General features: G+C 48.9%; 1 protein-coding gene across 1 annotated transcript; it reads left to right on the top strand.

The window, feature by feature from the left end:
* The first annotated feature begins 3,549 nt into the window (after positions 1-3,549).
* On the top strand, positions 3,550-9,439 carry LOC120372043 (transforming growth factor beta activator LRRC32-like). The gene is made up of 2 exons (XM_039488737.1): positions 3,550-3,702; positions 5,687-9,439. The coding sequence occupies exons 1-2, from the start codon at positions 3,583-3,585 to the stop codon at positions 7,682-7,684; spliced, it is 2,118 nt and encodes a 705-aa protein (XP_039344671.1). The 5' UTR covers positions 3,550-3,582; the 3' UTR covers positions 7,685-9,439.
* The last annotated feature ends 4,170 nt before the right edge of the window (positions 9,440-13,609 follow it).

Here is a 13,609-nt window from a genome sequence, read left to right as displayed (position 1 = left end):
CCACCATCAATTTATCTTGTTGGAGAACCCCCCTCAAAGCTGTTGACTACATTGCCACTGCTTGAATCCCAACAGCAATATTTGCCTCCAACTTCAATCCAGAACATAATGGAGGAAGATGGTATCCCCTCTGAACCAACTGTGTAAGTTCTTCTGGTCCACTCCAGAAAGCCCAATTCAACTTGCCTCGTGAAAGATATTATGCAGGGCCATGTTCAATACTCATGTGGCCCTGCATTCAGGGGTCCAAGCAGGCTCTCTTTTTCATGGTGCCAAACTCATCATGGCACTATCTTCAGCACAAGATACCTCTCCTGGCACTACAGGTATCTGCACTAGCACCAAGATATTTCCCAGGACGGAGCCTACCCAAGGCACAGTTCTCTTTGAGAGTGTGTTCCAGATGGTGCAGATATGCCCAGCACTATTGCGGCTGTCATTGGTGCCAGCACTGACACCTCTTCCTCTTCCAAAGGGAAGAATAGATATGGATAGGCACAGGGAATTCCCAGCCTTTGGATGAAAATGCTGGGGATTCTCCAAGGAGTACATGAGTGTGCCAGAGTCTGATCAGGGACTTTCAGTTAATTTCACCCTAAAGGCCTAAACCAGCTGTTTAAAGTGCACAGAGGAGTTTGTTTGGGTTCCCCCATCTGACACTCTGGGGATGTGGAAAAAGGCTAGGGGATGCACAGAGCCTGGGTCTTGTGCTAGGGAGTTATGTCACCCATACCAGTAGAGAGGTTAACTTTGTTCCCTTCTCTGTACTCCCTTCCCCCTCCTCTGCTCCTTGCTAGGGGTGGTGAAGTTGGATGGAGGAGGTGAGCTTGAGAGCTGCAGGCCAGCGTCTCCCTAGTTGGAGATTCCACATTTTTTGGAGCTGCACACATTTTGTGACCTCTTTTGATTGTCTCTAAAAGAACAATAAAGGCTTGTTCTCTCTAAGGTCTGTCTTTGCCTTCATAGCATTGAACCCAGGCCTTCAATAGAACCAATATGACCAAGCAAGGTTTAGAAGAGCTGACGCCTTCAGGGGCCCTGCACCCAGTGAAGCCTGATGAAGAAAATGGGTTTAAAGCATTGTACCTGGTTTTCTAGTCCAGAGACTAGAACTTCCACAGGATTCTCTACTCACTCATAAGAACCCTGTTTATTCACTGAGGTGCATGTGACCCTCAGCACTGTATTTTGCTTGAGCCCTGAACCATAAGAAACAAAGAGCTTTCCCACCATGTAAACCAGCAAGAGGATGAAAAATCTAACATGCAGGCCTAGCTCAGCTCCACTGTGCTCCATCTCCTTTTAAGACTACACCATATTCCTTCACCGAAGACACCAGGAGCTGGGGAAATAGCCTATTAGGAAACATCTAAAACAACCGCTGCAAAATAAGCTCTTGTGCAAACTGGGCAGTGGCAGTGCTGCCTGCTGCAGGAAAGGAATGAAGAGTCAACAGCATTGAGCCAAACAAACAAAAAAGTGCACTTAGCAAAATATCTCAGCAGCCAGACATTTTTGTTGTGATATGTATGGACCAACCAGTAGGTGGCAGAGTGGTCCTGGATATGTGACTACAGAAAAATTCTTTTTTGAGATATGCTGGTACTGAGGGAGCTAATATGAGTAGGGTGACCAGACAGCAACTGTGGGGAAAAAAAGGGAGGGGGGGAGAAATAGATGCCTATATAAGAAAAAGTCCCCCAAAACGGGACTGTCCCTATAAAAATGGGACATCTGGTCACCCTAAATATGAGGCTGTCATAGGAAAATCCCCTCACTCTCCTCTTTCTCCCCAGTGCAGTGTAACTACCAGGCAATTATCTTCTAGCCATGCTTTGCACCATCACGTTCCTGGGAGGAGGGCATAGTGATAATGCAGTGAGCAGTGGCAGCACAAGTTCCCCCTCCCATCACCCACATATACTCCTGGCTCCTGTCCATGCCTGTTCCACCCTATACTAAGCGCCACCAAGGAAAGACAGATGGTCAGTCTCTGTGGCCCATTCAGTTCGGGGCTAACTGGGGGCAGGGCCAGCTCCAGGCACCAGCCCAGCAAGTAGGTGCTTGGGGTGGCCAATGGTGAGGGGTGGCACGTCCAGGTCTTCGGCGGCAATTCGGCAGCAGGTCCCTCACTCCCTCTCTGAGTGAAGGACTAGCCACCGAATTGCCGCTGAAGACTGAAGCGGCGGCAGTAGAGCTGCAGATCGCGATTGCGGCTTTTTCTTTTTGCTGCTTAGGGTGGCAAAAACCCTGGAAACGGCCCTGACTGGGGGTGAAGGGATGTTGTGAACATCTATTTGCTGAGCCCTGGACTGAGACTGCAGACTCACTGCTCACTCACCCCAGTGATGGCTTCTGTTTTCTCTGCACTGCGCCCTACACTGGAGGTGAAAGGCTCTTGCTGGTTGCTGCTGCTGCTCAGAGCTGTGTGGTTGAGTTGGTACATTTGTTACTGTCTGGGGGGCAGGAGGGGAGGTGGAATACCAGGGGTTTAAACTGAGGCCACCTCTATGAGCCCATCTCTTCTGCCCTCACCTCTCTTTTGATGTAGCTCAGGGAGGCTCCATCCCTTTGGGAGGCTACTCTGATCTTGGGAATAGAAGCAGCCCATGGGCTGTGGGAGACTGGGCACCCCCTAGCAGAAGCACCAGTGGAGCCCATGGGATACTCCAGGTGCAGGAAACCCCTAGTGAGGGTGTGAGCTGGACTTCACCTCAGGACTGTGCTGAGTGACTCATTCATGGGAGCTGGATGGTAAAACCCTTGGTGCATTCGCTCCCCAGCAAAGGGTCAGGTATTGTTGTAAAATTTCCCTCTGCATGAGCTGCAGTAGCCCAAAGAGGGAGAAGGGAATTCCCTCTCCAGGCTCACTCCAGCCTCGTCTCCCCCACCTCCTGGAGGAAGGCATGGCCAGTTGTGCTTAACAAGGACACCAGTGCTGATTATGACCACAGCAAGGGATTCAATCCCCCTCAGATGTCCAGCACCTCCCACCTTGTGACTATTCCAGCTTGGGCAGCAAAGGGGGCCCTACTCTTCCAGTTTACATTTTGCCTGGTGGCACCATCCAGTCTTAGGTGCTAGCCTGAGCCCAGCATTTCCTACAGTGTCAAATTGTTCGCTTGGGATCCCTTATACAAGTTAACCAGGCTTAGCTATGAGTTCTGTCCCAGAGCACAGCAGGAAGTGGCAGCAGATAAGACCCTAGGACAAACCCTTTGGACAACAATGTGGTTTCCAAACTGGGGAAGCCCCACAAAAACTCCTCTCCTTCCCTGGGCTTTGTCTGCTCCATTCTGATATTTATTTCCTTTATAGTTTCAAATTATCACCTGGAAGCATGTGCAGTGGCATCTCCACCCCCTGTTCCCTAGTTTCTCTTTCCCTTGTGGCTTCATGCACTGTTTTTCCCCGTCAGAGGCATATATCTTTATTTTCCCAGTACTGTAGCTGGGACTCCCACACACTATCTCCTTCCCCAAGCCTGCACTGGAGCCTATTTATATAGAAGTCTTCCTCTCCCTTAGCCCATATGACAGCACAGAAGCGGTGGGAAGGGGCTGCTTGCTCCTGGAGTCCATCATGTTTCTGTCAGAACACCGGCTGGCTGAAAGAGGATATTTGCTGCTCTGGCTGCTCCCATCTGTTCTCAAAGCCCAGCCTAGTGCGGAGGTGAGCCCAAAGCCTCTGCCATGCCAGCAGGTAAGGCTAATTACCCAGGATCCTTTGTGATTTAATAGCCAAATGATGCCCCCGGTGGGTCTGAGACAGGAAGTGCTGGTTGTGCTCATACCCTGCTGTGATACTGAAGGGGGCAAATGGAAGTTTAAAACCAGATTTTGAAAACCATCCCCCAAAACTCTGACCACCTCAGCCTAGCAGCCACTCCTTTCATAGCCTGTCTTTTTAATGTCCCCTCTCTTACACTTTCTTGTCTCTCTCTGCTGCAAGGACTTTCAGACCTTGTCTTCAAGCCTCTCTCCCCACACCTCTGCCTTGTAATCTCCCCCCTTTGACCATTAGCCTTGTACCCAGGTGCTTTCATTTTTGTCGCCCTGTGATATCGTTACCCCTCATCTTCAGACAGACTCTGTCTTGAGCAGCTTTTTGGATACCATGTGTCTGAGTGAGGCTTTACACAGCTCTTGTATGTCCGGGCCAGGAAATGCTAGATACCTTGGACACATCTTGTCACCCTGTATTGTCTGTTCCTCCCCCACTTTTCTGTGACTGATCTCCAGGGTGGCTCCCCTTTGGCGACCAGTTGGTGAAACACCAGATCTATAGAATTAAAATGTGGGGGACAGAGCAGAGAGAGAAGGAGACCATCTGGGCCCCTATAAGCAATGAGAACGATGGCTTTCTCCTCCCCTTATACCCACCCAGTTTCTACTCCCTGGTTGTCTTGGCCTGGAGAGCAAGGGAACATGGGCCTGAAATCAAACTCAGTCTTTCCAATGACAGTGAGAGTACTAACTCCTAGGCATCTTTTTTTCTTCATGGCCAGGCGCTAAAGCTGGATCTAGCTCCCAGCCAGTCACTCAGGTGAATGACAAACTGTTTAAAACAAGGGACAGACATCATGGCATTGCCTCCTGCTTGATCACACCCCCTGGCTGGGTCTTTTCCTGCTCACTAAGTGATAGGCTGTGGTTAGAGGAGGTGGGATGGATCACTTGACACTTGAGGGAGGATTGTGGCTGCCAGAGGATTGAGGTTTCTCATTGTGGAATAGGAAATGACTAGGCAGGTCCCAATGGTAACTATTCTTACTTCCCTGTCCCCTCCTTGAATATATGCCTGTCTGAGGGCTGTGCTTGGGGGAGTGGCACATGGCACAGTGGAGCCATCAGGATATGCACCCCACTGCAGCCTAGGCTCTGGGATGCAGCTGGCAGACTTCACGCAGTCTCATACCCTTCTGCAGCCCAGTGAGTGTGGCACAGACCCTTGCTGGTAGAGGGGTCAGTGATGATGGTACCTGAGAGCAGCCAATGAACTGTGGTGACCTAGCAGTTGGGAGCTGTCTGCCTCCCTTGTGCCTTATTTTTGTTCAGGAGAGGGAGCAGAGGTGCTGTGTGGTTCCTTCATTGAGTCTAAGCTGTGATCTGCTGACCCAGCACAGGTGCATCTGTGTCACCCAGGCTGGGGGGCTTCAGCAGCACACACCAATAACCTGGGCTTATTCAGGGGCTTCTCTGAAGGTAATAGTGCCAGCAGGACCCTCCCTAAAGGAGTGCAGGACCCGGGGCAGAAGTGACGAATCCATCACTTTCGGAACAGGCCTCGCTGGCCAATCGGTTCAGTCCACAGGGGCCCCCAAAGCATGGGGCCCAGAATGGTTGCCCTGATTCACCCTACCCAAGGGACGGCTCTGAGTTCCAGCCCCCACTGTACCTCAGAAAGCCAGGTCACAACCCCCTACAGCTCTGAAAGAGCTTCCCAACCCACAAGGTTGGATTTGTGATTATGCTAGAAACTGTGTGTGAAGGAGCTTATGCCTTGATCTCAGTCTGCCACGGCCAAAGTACTTGCCTAAGGGGGTTAGCATGCTTGTGTCTGAGGATTTCTAGTATAAATTCCAAACTGCAGTAAGGTGTGTGTGATAGGAATGGAGCCACATCTGAAATGAGGTGTGGGCTGAGCTCCTTCACTCTCATTGATAGCTTTCCTTGTTTCTCCATAGAGCTCAGTTCAGGTCTCGTGCCAAGGTCTTGGCCTCCGCACATTTCCAGAGAAGCTTGGCCATGGGGTTAAGCAACTCGACCTCTCTGACAACTTCATCCAAAACCTGACGGAAAGCTGCACATCAAAGTTAGGGCAGCTAGAGCACCTCAATATGCATTTCAACCAGTTGGCAACTGTGTCAGAAATGGCCCTGACTCCTCTAACTCATCTTCACTCTCTGCTCCTAGCTGCAAACCACCTTGATAGGAATTACTTCACCAACGGAAGAGCCTTCGGGTCACTGAAGAATCTAAAGGTCCTGGACCTTTCTGCAAATAATTTGGACAGTGATATGGCAGCCTGGTACTTCAGCAATCTCACCTCTTTAAAGAAACTGGATCTGTCCTGGAACAAGATGACCAAGCTGCCAGGGAGCATGTTCCAGGGAACTCTAAAGCTGAGAGAGATCAACCTTAACAACAACTACATCACGGAAATAGAGGAGGGAGCTTTTGAGGCTCTATTAAATCTAAAAGTGGTGAATTTAGCTATGAATTCTCTTCACTGTATCTCGGGCTTCAGCCTCACACAGCTGCAAGTTTTAAATCTCAGCTACAATGCCCTGGAATTCTTTGTTACAGAGGAAAGAAAGGAACACTACCAGCTTCAGGTGCTAGATCTGAGTCATAACAAACTGATCTACTTTCCAGAGCTTCCCAAGGTGCATCGCCTCACACACTTAAACCTCTCTGATAACGCCATAGCCTCTTTGGCTCCAAGTTCCACCAGTACAGCAGAGTTCAGACTGCGGTATGATGAGATGGCAAGACCTAACATATCCTTGAATATTTACAATGCAGCAGCTAGACTGTCAAAGATAACTGACTTAGATCTCAGCAGTAACCTGTTGTATTTGTTCCCAGTTACTTTCCTTCATAATCTGAGCTCCCTCCAGAATCTCAATATGGCTAAGAACTGTCTCCATAATATAGCTGTGGAGTCACCTCCTGGTGATATGGAAAGCAAGGAGCCAGGCGCGATGCATGACAATGCCTTTCTGTCGGTGAGGTCACTGGATCTTCAAGGCAATTTCATTCGTTCCTTGCCACAGTGGTTTTTTGGTATTCTGCCCAAACTGGAAACACTTGACCTTGGTTCTAACCGCCTCCAGCCTTGTGAGAGCCAGAATGCTAATAAAAGAGAGATCCCAATAGGTCATAACTCAGCTCAAAGAGGTAACTGTACATCCTTCTGTGACCTACCGCAGCTGAAGTATCTGAGTTTACGTAGGAACAACATTGTGAGGCTATATCCTTACATATTCAACCAAACCTCTTTAGTCTCCCTGGATCTGTCTGAAAATGAAGACTTGTTCATGCCAAAAGGAGCTCTGGAGGGTCTGGAATTCTCTTTGCAGAAGCTCTCTCTGAGAGGAAACCAGATGGACAACAACAAGACAGAGTTCCCTTGTCTGAAGATGCTGAAAAAGTTGGACATGTCAGACAACAAGTTGAGTCTTTTGCCCCCTGATCTTGTCTGCTCTCCATTGGAAAACCTGGACATTCGCAATAACAATCTCCAGGCCTTAGAGAAACCTGCCACCGTGAGATGGTCCAGCAGCCTCAGTCATCTGAATGTTGCTGGCAATCCCTTTAGCTGTTGTGCGCTGAGCTGGCTGGAAATTCTACAAGCTGCCCATGTGAATGTGTTGGATCTGAATGAAACTCTGTGCTCTTATCAGGACAAGAACAGGAACTTCTCAGCTAAGATAGCCAACAAGACCACGTGGCTTTGTCCTCATCAGATAGGAAATCGCTACCTGATGGTATTGCTGGTGGTGGTGATCACTCTTTGCTTTCTGTTTCTCAGCTGTGGGATATGCTGTCGTCTGAAAAAGAGTCAGAAGCTCTCAAAGTATCTGGGATTCAGAAGCAACAGGGTGGACCCCATTCCTTATCATCCAAATAAGGAAAAGAGAACTGAACAGATTGCAATAGACAGAGTTACAGAAGTATAGTACAGGACAGGAGAGGGAGAATAATATTTATTGTATTTTAGGCACCTGCCCCTCACTGATACATTAAAGGTTTCACAAACCAGACAATAAAACATTCAAAATCAAATCAATATGCTGTGCTCCCTCTTGATGCAAGCAGCCTAGACACATACTGTAGCCTCCATGGGCCATCCCTCCATACTGCTTTTTTTGTGTGCAAGGGATAACTGCTCATTGTGGGAGACTTGGAAATGTTTTGTTGTATTTAGAAAGAATTCCCTGATGGGTTTCCTGCCCTGAAACAAGGCCGGTGCTCTTTGAATGGATCTCTCCCTCCTGCTTCTTCCATCGCTCACAGCTGAACCCATCCTCTCCTGTTTGTGAGCAGATCGTTATCTCCACAGCAACGGAATTATTGTTCTACATAACTGTTGTTCAGCATTGTCCAGGAGTTGTCACCCGGCCTTTCAATAGGCGAACTAAATACTTGTTACTTGTCAACTTAGTAAACAAGAAGCCCCCCACCCCTGCTTTCCCCCCTGCAATATGAGGGCTGCAGAGTCCTGTGAAATGCCCCTTGTAAAGAAGTGTTAGGCCTGGTCTACACCTAAACCTTAGGTCAACCTAGCTACAGTGCTCAGAGGTGTGAAAAGTTCACACCCTGGGAGATGTAGTTAAACTGAGCTAAGCCCTGATGTAGACACTGCTAGATCCTCAGAAAAATTCTTCCATCAACCTAGCAACCACCTCTCAAGGGAGAGGATTTACCACAGCAATAGAAAAACTCTTCCATCACTGTGATGTGTCTACACTACAGCAGCATTGCTGCAGCTGTTTGGCTGTAGCACTTGTAGTGTGGACAAACCCGTAGTGTATTCTTCTGTAATGGCCCCAAACACAACAGCTTACAGTGTCAAAAATGGCCTTGTGGGGAAGAGGGAGAGGGTGATTTCTGCAGAATCCCAGGATATTGTTTAAAAATGTGACTCTCCCCTTTGTTGACACTCCTGTCCCTTGAACTTTCATCCAAATCTTTGTGCTAAGTTGACACTTCTAAGTGGCTCTGAGCAGTGCAGATTGTGCCTGAGGACAGCTTGCCATGTTTTTGGCCATTGTGATAGGAATGAATCTACCTCAACAAAAAGAACCCGAGTTGAAAATTCTCAGCCTCTCTGTCTGCTTTTAAGTCAAAACTCCTAAGCTTTTCAGCTCAGTGTGCAGGCAGATGAACATCCTCAGAGCTTGAAATAGGATAGCCAAGCCACAATTTCTGAACTGTCATAAACTGCAGTGACTTCTTCCACAAGGACAGGAGAGTGCAATCTGGCTGTCTAGCTCCAGGGACAGCTGGACCTCCCCATGGAAGCCATCAAGACAAAGAGCTCTCAGTCACTGTTCTAACCAGTAACACTCTCACCATTGGTGCTCACGCTCCCCAGATAATCAGCAGATGCTGCAGGAGCAAAATCCTGAAAGCAATAAAACATACTGAGACTGCAGCTCTCTAGCTGCCAGGTTACTCCTTCCTGGACTCAGGAAGCCAAAGAGAAACACTCATTACTATCATGGGTGTTGTGCTTGAGCTCAGACGCATTCATTTTCCATCCTGTCGCTGCCAGGATTGCTGTGACAAAAACCACTGCTTTTCAGGTTTCCTCAGTTCTAGTCTTTGTCACCCCAGCCAGCCTGGCACTGAGTCCGACACCCAGGAACATTTACAAGTCAAGCTCTACACACATCTGGTGCTGCAGAGTACCGCAGAATGAATGGGGTTTGGAAAAGGGTTAAATTATTCATGAATTGTCATTAAATGATTTATTGTAAAATAAAGGACACTTTGCTCTAAAGAAGGTGCTGCCCTCTACCTCCCCCCAATCCCCGCCACCTGCATTGTGTAGGTCAGCTATTATGTGCCATGACAAACCAACTTTCCTAATGAATGGGAATCTATGCCCATCTCATTGAATGGAGCTGAGCCCATGTTTCCATGTTCAGTTCAGACTGTCTTTGATCCAGAAGGGTACTGTGGTCATTTCAAGATTGGCCATGGGATTATGCTGTTCTCTATTCCACTGTGCTTCCTCCTTATCCACCAGGCTCTGTTGTTATCTGTGGATTTATCCATCTCATTTACATTTGAAGCTCCTTAGGACAGGGATGTATTTTCTTATTTGTCTTTAGAGCACCATGTACACACCACTGGTGCTACATAAGTAGTCTGGCTGCTCCCAAGAGAAGGTAAGGGAGAGAGGGCTGGATGCCCTCTGCATACCCAGGGCATGGTTACTTCAGAGGGTGTTTCATGATAAACAAAGCCCCAGTTGCAGGTGCTATTGTTTTTTGACAGGTGTTTTTGAAGCTGTAAATGTGCATATTGGGTGGCCTCTTGGTTAGGAATGTTCCTCATTTAAACCACATACTAGGCTGTACTTTCCTCCATACATTCCACAGTACGCTGCCTTGGCCTTCACCAGGTTTAGTCATCACCACCTTCCGCTGCCCCATGAAGAAGCCTTCAGTGTTGTACATTCCATGCACTCTAAACCAGGACAGCTCTGCTGTGCCCCACTGAGAGCTTTGTTAGTAATTCACCTGGTACCCAAGAGCCATAGCTGCTGGCAATGTAAAATGGAACAAATTACAGGCACCTTCACCTTTAATATGAAAGAGCAGCCCAGGGAGTCTACAGACCCAAGTATGCCTCCCTTGCAATCTGAGTGAATGGTGACTTGAATTGAGCTGGAACATTGCATGCTGGGCCCTCTAGTCTTCATTAGACGTACTTCTGTATTAAAGGTGACTCGGCTGCAACCACACGCAAAAGCCCCGGTGCTGCCTTTGTGCCCAAAGCTGCTCTTTCAGATGTCCATCCTGCTCCAGTCCTCACAAAGATGCAAGAAGCAGCTTTCAAAGGCTGGAGATTCTTTATTCTCTGTTGCTCAGTGTGCCAAGCACAGCATCTAAGCGGAAGACAGGGAGGGAGGAATGTTTTCCATAATCCCTAGGGCTTATGCTGTGGCCATTGAACATTTCACAGACACTACAGCTGTGTCTTCACTAGGAAAAAGGTGTGTTCTGTTCTTAAGTTAATGAGCATGAGGTAAAATCCTAGTGAAGACAAGGCAGTTGTAGTATTAATGCATGTGAACAGGTCAGGTTAAACCCAAGGCTCCCTCATAGTTTAACTCAACCTCCTAGCTCATGTGAAACCACAAACTGCCTTATCTTCTCTAGGATTTTATCCCATGTTAGCTAACTCGAGTTGAGAATGCACCTTTTTTCCTCATGAAGACAAGGCCTAAGTGAGCCTCCTGTCTCCTGTGCAGCAGGTGAGGGAGAGTGGTGATGGAGGCTGAGTAACTGAGATGAGTGGGAGACTCTTACGCTATGTTCTGGGGTCTTTGCAAAGGGATCTTTACAAAAGAAGCTCATGAACCTTTTCCCTCTAATTTTACCCTGTTCCCCCCGAGGGAGATTGAGGTTTTCTAAGCATTTCTAGGTAAGGTGATGCTTGTTCTGTGCATTAGGGACAGAAGAACCTGCATACCATGCATTTGCTCACCCTCCTCAGAGCTCAGTGGGCCCCACTGGGTGCCCTATATATGGAAGAGAGAGACTATTTCCTTCTCATTTACACTGGCACCCATTGCGGTCCCCGCTGCCACTCCTTTCCACTATCTCTTATTACCGCTTGCTTGTTCTGTGTGACTCAGCAAAACTCCCCTGACAGCTGTTTCTAATTAGATGTGCTGGGTTTTTTGTTCTTGTTCCTTCCTCTGTGATGGCGATTAGTAGGGACTAGAACCTGCCACAGCCCAGCCAGTGCGGCGTCTCGGTGGGAGGGAGATTTCCTCAGTGGAGAGTGACATGAAGGCAATTCGCAGCCTCTCCTGCTTTGCAGCCTCCTTTTAGAATCTCCCTCCTGCTGTGTCTGAAATCTCCCTCGTGCTCGCACTGTCCCAGCCTGATGGTCCAGGAAAAGCAGAAGTGAAATGGTTCTCGTTCCATTGGCATGTTTTCCCTAACTGGATCCTACCTGCTGAGCTTCCATCAAAGGAGATGGGTGGGAGCCCGGAGATGCAATCAGCCAGGTAGCCCGAACTATGGATTGTGCTGCTGTAGGTGGGCATGGTCCCAGGGGCGTGCGAAGCACTGTCTCTCTAACAGTGCCCTAGCCCTTTGGGATCCCTTGCAGAGTGGCATTACAAACTGCTCCAGCCTCTCCAGCTAGTGCTGGGGACAGTCCCCCTGCCCTTCAGTGCCTAGCCCATGGGAGGAGGCATTGCTGCTACAGTCATCTGGGGGAGCTTGCTGCTCAGGGCTATAATGGGGCTGTCTGAGTTAGTCCCTGTGTGAGTTCACCGAGTATGGGCCGGTTCTGGAAGGTTACTGCCTCCCACGGCCCATTTCTTAGTATATTTTCTGTGGTGAAGCCACGAGTTCAGCCAGCAAACCAGAAAGAGGAAGGAGGCCTGGCCCTGAGGGAGAGGCAGCCCCTCCCTCCTGGAATGTTTGCCTACAGTCTCTTCTGCCCTGGGTCACCTACCCCCTCAGTGAGGAGCTCTGGGATGGGGAAGCGTGTACTTGCCCCTAGTGGATGCAAAGTGTATGCAGACCACCCCCACCCAAGGATTTGTCTAGATTAGGTCAGTGACAGGGAAGCTGCCTCACTCCTGAACAGTGCTGGGGATGGAAGAGTCACCACCACATGACAGCCTGACACTTCTGGAGCGTTGGTGGCTTTACGTCATTGCAATACAGAATCCTCAGCTATTGTAATGTCATAGGACAAGATACTCATCAAATACCACCAGCAGCCTCCCTCTGGCCACCAAGGGGCTCTCTCTTCTCTCTGTCCCCATTTCCCTTCTAGCTGCCGGAAGGGAGAAGGATTCCCAGCAAAGAACCTCTTTTTCCCCATTCTTGGGCAACACTGTACAGGGCTCTTTGCTCAGCTCTCGCCATTGCCTCGTGATTGTAAGGCAGCCCATGGATGTTGGCATCTGTGACCTGCACTTTGGTGAGAAGCACCAAGCCAGCCAGTGGTGTGTGCCAGAGTAATGCAGGGCCCTGAAGGGCACCCAAAAACGGGTTAGGGCACCCCTAAGGGCCCCTAACTCCAATAGTCGCCCTTTTCCCATCATCCTTTGTTCTGGTCTGCCTATCCAAGCCACTTTAATTAATGTATCAGAGAAGATTTCATGAGAGCTATTATCAAATCCTTTGAGGAACACAGCTCTATCATCCTATCACAGAAGCAATCAAGTTTCCCTAGCAAGCTCTCTCTCTGGCCCCCTCAATGCTGTTTAGTTAATGCTCACAGTTCCCTTAATGTCCAGGTATTTCATAACCTTTTCCTCTCTCTCTATTCCTCCGCCCTTTCACTCAGGAGGGTGGTTACAGAGACTTGCCCTGCGTACAGAAGCTTGTCCAGTTTAGCAAGGTGTGATGTGGCACTGGTTTAATGGAATGAGTGCAACTTCTGTGCACAGACAAGCCCAGTGACAGGTTGCAGTTTGCCTGGATCCCTCTGCTGTCCTTCCTACAAGATCTCCCCAGGGAGACAGTCTGTCAGCTGACTCCCTAGACATGTTATCCAGACTGGCTGGTTTGGACATAGTCATATTGTCCAAGTGTTCCCTTCCCTGCTTTTTATCCATTTATACAGGCTCTTCTGCCCCTCCCCACATGACACACAGACCGGTCACAAGAACAGCACCAGCTACTCTGGTGGGTGGCAGTGGTTACTGTGGCTCCATTTCACTTTCTCCATGACATGCTTCCCCCTCCCTCCCCCCACAAAAAAAAACCACTTATATGTAGAGTCTATATAGAAAAGTGAAGCCTCCCTCCTGACCTGGGAAAACCCCTCAGGATGGAGTGTGACACGGAAGTGGACTGGGTATTTTTAGCACTTACCCTTTGTTCGTTCTCTGGTTCAGGTTG

This window comes from Mauremys reevesii, linkage group 9 (assembly GCF_016161935.1).
Source record: "Mauremys reevesii isolate NIE-2019 linkage group 9, ASM1616193v1, whole genome shotgun sequence".
NCBI lineage: Eukaryota > Metazoa > Chordata > Testudines > Geoemydidae > Mauremys > Mauremys reevesii.
The sequence above is the reverse complement of the archived record's forward strand: the minus strand, read 5'-3'. Positions and strand labels throughout refer to the sequence as shown.